Source organism: Sinocyclocheilus anshuiensis, unplaced genomic scaffold (assembly GCF_001515605.1).
Source record: "Sinocyclocheilus anshuiensis isolate Anshui unplaced genomic scaffold, SAMN03320099.WGS_v1.1 scaffold914, whole genome shotgun sequence".
Classification (NCBI taxonomy): domain Eukaryota; kingdom Metazoa; phylum Chordata; class Actinopteri; order Cypriniformes; family Cyprinidae; genus Sinocyclocheilus; species Sinocyclocheilus anshuiensis.
The window spans coordinates 2,912,148-2,915,982 of NW_015539870.1; the positions used below are offsets into that span (position 1 = coordinate 2,912,148).

At 36.3% G+C, this 3,835-nt stretch overlaps 1 protein-coding gene across 1 annotated transcript in view; it reads right to left on the reverse strand.

Moving 5' to 3' along the window:
• Window positions 1–993: 993 nt before the first annotated feature.
• cercam (cerebral endothelial cell adhesion molecule) overlaps window positions 994–3,835 on the reverse strand; it is a 16,277-nt gene continuing 13,435 nt past the window's right edge. The window contains exon 12 of the mRNA XM_016481624.1: window positions 994–2,280. Coding sequence (XP_016337110.1) covers window positions 2,046–2,280 — 235 coding nt within the window. The 3' untranslated portion in view covers window positions 994–2,045. The remainder of the gene's footprint in view (window positions 2,281–3,835) is intronic.

Here is a 3,835-nt window from a genome sequence, read left to right on the forward strand (position 1 = left end):
AAAATTACAATTTTTGTCATTTCTATAAGTTTTTTTTCTATAGATTTTATACAGTTTTAGTTTTTTTGTTATTTTAGTACTTCCAACTTAAACTAAATGAAAATGAGAAAATATTATAATTTTTTTTTTTTTTTTTTTTTTTATTTTTTTTAAATTTTTTTTAAAGAAATAACTAATTTTACATTGAACTTTTACATTGTTACAAAAATGTTTATAAAGTTTTAGTTTATTTTTGGTTATTTTAGTACTTCCAATTTAAACTAAATGAAAATGAGAAAATCTGAAATAAGATGTTTTTTTTGTTTTTTTGTTTGTGGTAGTGAATCATAACAACCCTGCCTCATCATCATCATGTTTCTAAAATTATAAAATAATTTGAAATTTAAAATAAAAACAAAATTAACTCAAACCATGGACATTCAAAGAAACCAAAATTGTGGTTGTTGTAATGTTGTACTCTAACCAATAGATGGCGATAAAACTGCAGCAAAACCAGCAGCTGGACATAAAAAAAGTCTACTGTCTCAGCTGGAACTGAAGTGAACAACATATTATTATATTCTAGGCCTAACTATGAGTTTATAGTATCTGCATTTATTCTCTGTCTGAGAGACGAGATTTCACTCATAAATAACAGCCATAATTCTTCACATTAGGAATTTATTTCTATTGATTGATTTAACTGTCATTCAGATTGAAAACACACCGTGCTTCCTTGTATGGTTAGAAAAGCCATATGAAACTTAAGAAAATTTGTAGCGCTCCAAATAAGACTGCAGGTGCGTAGAGCCAAGAAGAACAAAAATGTAGCTAGCCGCACACTGAATCCAATGCAGACTGGAAAAGTCTAGAAAACATTTTTTTTATTTTATAAATTGCATCATGCAAAAAAAGTGCAGAGTGCATGTGAGTTAAAAACAAATGAACACGAGCAAGCAGACATTTCTTCAGTGCTACCTTTTCCAGTCTGCACTGGATTCAGTGTGCGGCTAGCTACTTTTTTGTTCGTTTTCTAGAAAAGCCATATGCCCACAACAAAAAAATGTCTGAAGATCAAATGCTGTTCCTTAAATGCTTGTTTAAGCATAAAATACATGTGACTCACATCCAACATTATTTGTATTTATTTAATTGTTTTTCAAAAACAACCAAATTTACCAAAACTGCCATGCATACTCTTATCAGAACATTTCATTTGGTCCTGCTGTTCAGTTTGGAGACACAGAAGGGAATAAGACAGGGAAGAAAAATAAATAAGAACAAATGATTACGATAGGAACAGAGAAATTCGACATGAACAGCAAAAATGCTCCAACATAGAAATAAACTCACCACACACACCATTTCAAATACACACTAAGCTGTTTGTTCAATTGCCTGAGCATGATAGTCCTTCCAACAGTTGTTCAAACTTGAAATAAAATCCAGTAATAAAATTTATAATGCACTACTTCCATAAAAGCTATCAAATGTCCTTTTTTATATAGTTAATAGAGAAAAATACCCTAATAGAGATACAAAATTTGCTTAAGCTGTACCAAAAGATGGACAAAAACTTTCTCCTCAAATATATAAAACTTTTTTCCTCTTGAATCGTGGTCAACTATAAAATTCATCAGATTTATTGCACCCTATTGCCTTTACAGTTCTTGTTTTCCATTGAAAATATTTTTTTTCTATTTTTGATTTTTCTCATTTTCTCGTTGTTAGACTTGTGCTTAAAACAAGAAAAATGCCAACAAACTTAATTCAGAAAATACATATTGTCTGAAAACATGTCTTAATAAAAAGTAAATGTATCTTGTTAGATATTTAGATCATTTTTACTGAAAAAAACCCCCAAGAAAAATACTGATTAAAAAATGACTTTTGTTGTTGTAGAGTGAAAGTCTCTTCCTAAGTATTGGTCCCAGGCCTCCCTCGTCTCTTCCACAGTTCTGAGGTCTCCATGATGAGTGACATTTGCCCTTATAAAAAGCTGCTCACTCGTTCTAATCCCTCCACTCTTAGAAAATAACCATTTATGCCATCTTTGGGCCAGTACTTCACAACTCGTCCTTGTGGGTGGCGCTCTGCAGGCCGGCCGGTGGCTGATAACCCTTGAGAGTTTTATGCGAGCCCTTCCAGTCCGTGCGCACATTGTCGTCATCCCACAGCGTAGACGTCTCTGTGTCACTCACCCACTCTGGGTCCCCGGCGTAATGGCAGGGCTGCACCAGAAGGGGGTGTGTGGAATACACCATCAGATTCCGATTGGGAAAATGGGATTTGTAGTCCTCACTATTGAAAGAAAACACCAAAATAAAAGTTTTAGTAGCCGAACTCTTTAGTAGCTTGAACTCTTATGATTGTAGGCTTTAGAAAATAGGTTATGAATATTTTCATGTGACGTCACAAGACCCCCTAAAAAAGATATAATATAATATAATATAATTTGTACATTATATAAAATAATATAATAGAAATCCATATTTTAATATAACAATACTAATAATATCTAATAATATAATATTTACACTATATCCTATCCTATATGTTACAAAATTCCTACCACTCAGTATGAGCAATTGGGAAATATATATTTTTATCTCAGTTTTAAAAAGTACTAGAGATGCTTGCATTACAACCTTTCAAAGGAAAGAGGTCACCGCTGATCTATTTAATGTCTCTTTTGGATCCAGAATGAGACTGCTTGACTTTACCCCAATAAATGAATAAAATATCAATTACTTTCAGCAGAAGCCTGTAGAGGTACTTCATGTACTGAGGGTTAATGTGTGTACTGGGCCAGCTGGCAGAGGGCCCTTGGCTTTGTCAGACCTGGAAGGAAAGCAAAGCGGCAAATACCAGCTAAAGTAGCTACTAATTTTGCTGGAATGCGTAACGGGGAAGACAGGGCAGGGTGTTTAAAGGGTTAGCCGTCAGTGGGGCAGCAGCAGCACGCCGGATTCTGCCGGGAGAGCCGCGGATCGCTGGAAAGATTGAATAACGCGGGGAGAATGCTGCTCTGATCTGTCTCTGTGGGCATGAGGAGCTTCAGGTGGGACGTGCCAAGCAAAATGAATAAGAGTCAGAGATGGAGAGGAAACGGACAGGGGTTAAAGGGATGGCATCACGCCAGTCCACAGCGCACACACAACCACCGAGGAATCAAAGCTGTTGAGATCTGGGTTTCTTTCTTGGCTTGAGTCTCGACACTGTCCATACAAATCAAATGACTTGTACAATTACATAGTGAAGAAACTATGCATAGAAAATAAAATAAAGCAGTCTCCGTACCAAAGCGCACATTTGTGGTGAGCTATTATAGTCAGTCCTACTTTGCAAAAGTATGAAGTACTCATAATATAATGGAGGAGAAAATGGCCGTAAATACCCAGGTAGCCAGCGCAATCAGGCCAGTTGCGGCTGTGTGTCGGCTCACTCGGCTGTGTTCTGGCAACAGCTCACCGAAAGTGAGCCACCTCTGCCCAGTAATGGTTGCTAGATTTGGCTAGGCTTTGGATGTGCGGACCTGGCCCGATTTGCACTGAGACACGGCACATTTAGCCACATTCGGCCCGATTACGGACCATAAGGGCTGGTCTGATTTTGGCTGAGATATGGCCATGCAGACCCGGACCAGTTTAGGTTGAGTGCTGGGGGTGGGTCTCCGTTTACAATGTGCTAGTAAACGGAGTATGTAGCAGTGACACTTAAACTTAAACATCTTTTACCTGCCCATGTGTTAGTGTATTTTTTATTTTAATTCCTAATACTATTTTTTTCCTTTTATCCAACATTCTCTTTTTTCTTTAACTACATTTGGAAATTAATGATTTAATTCATATAATGA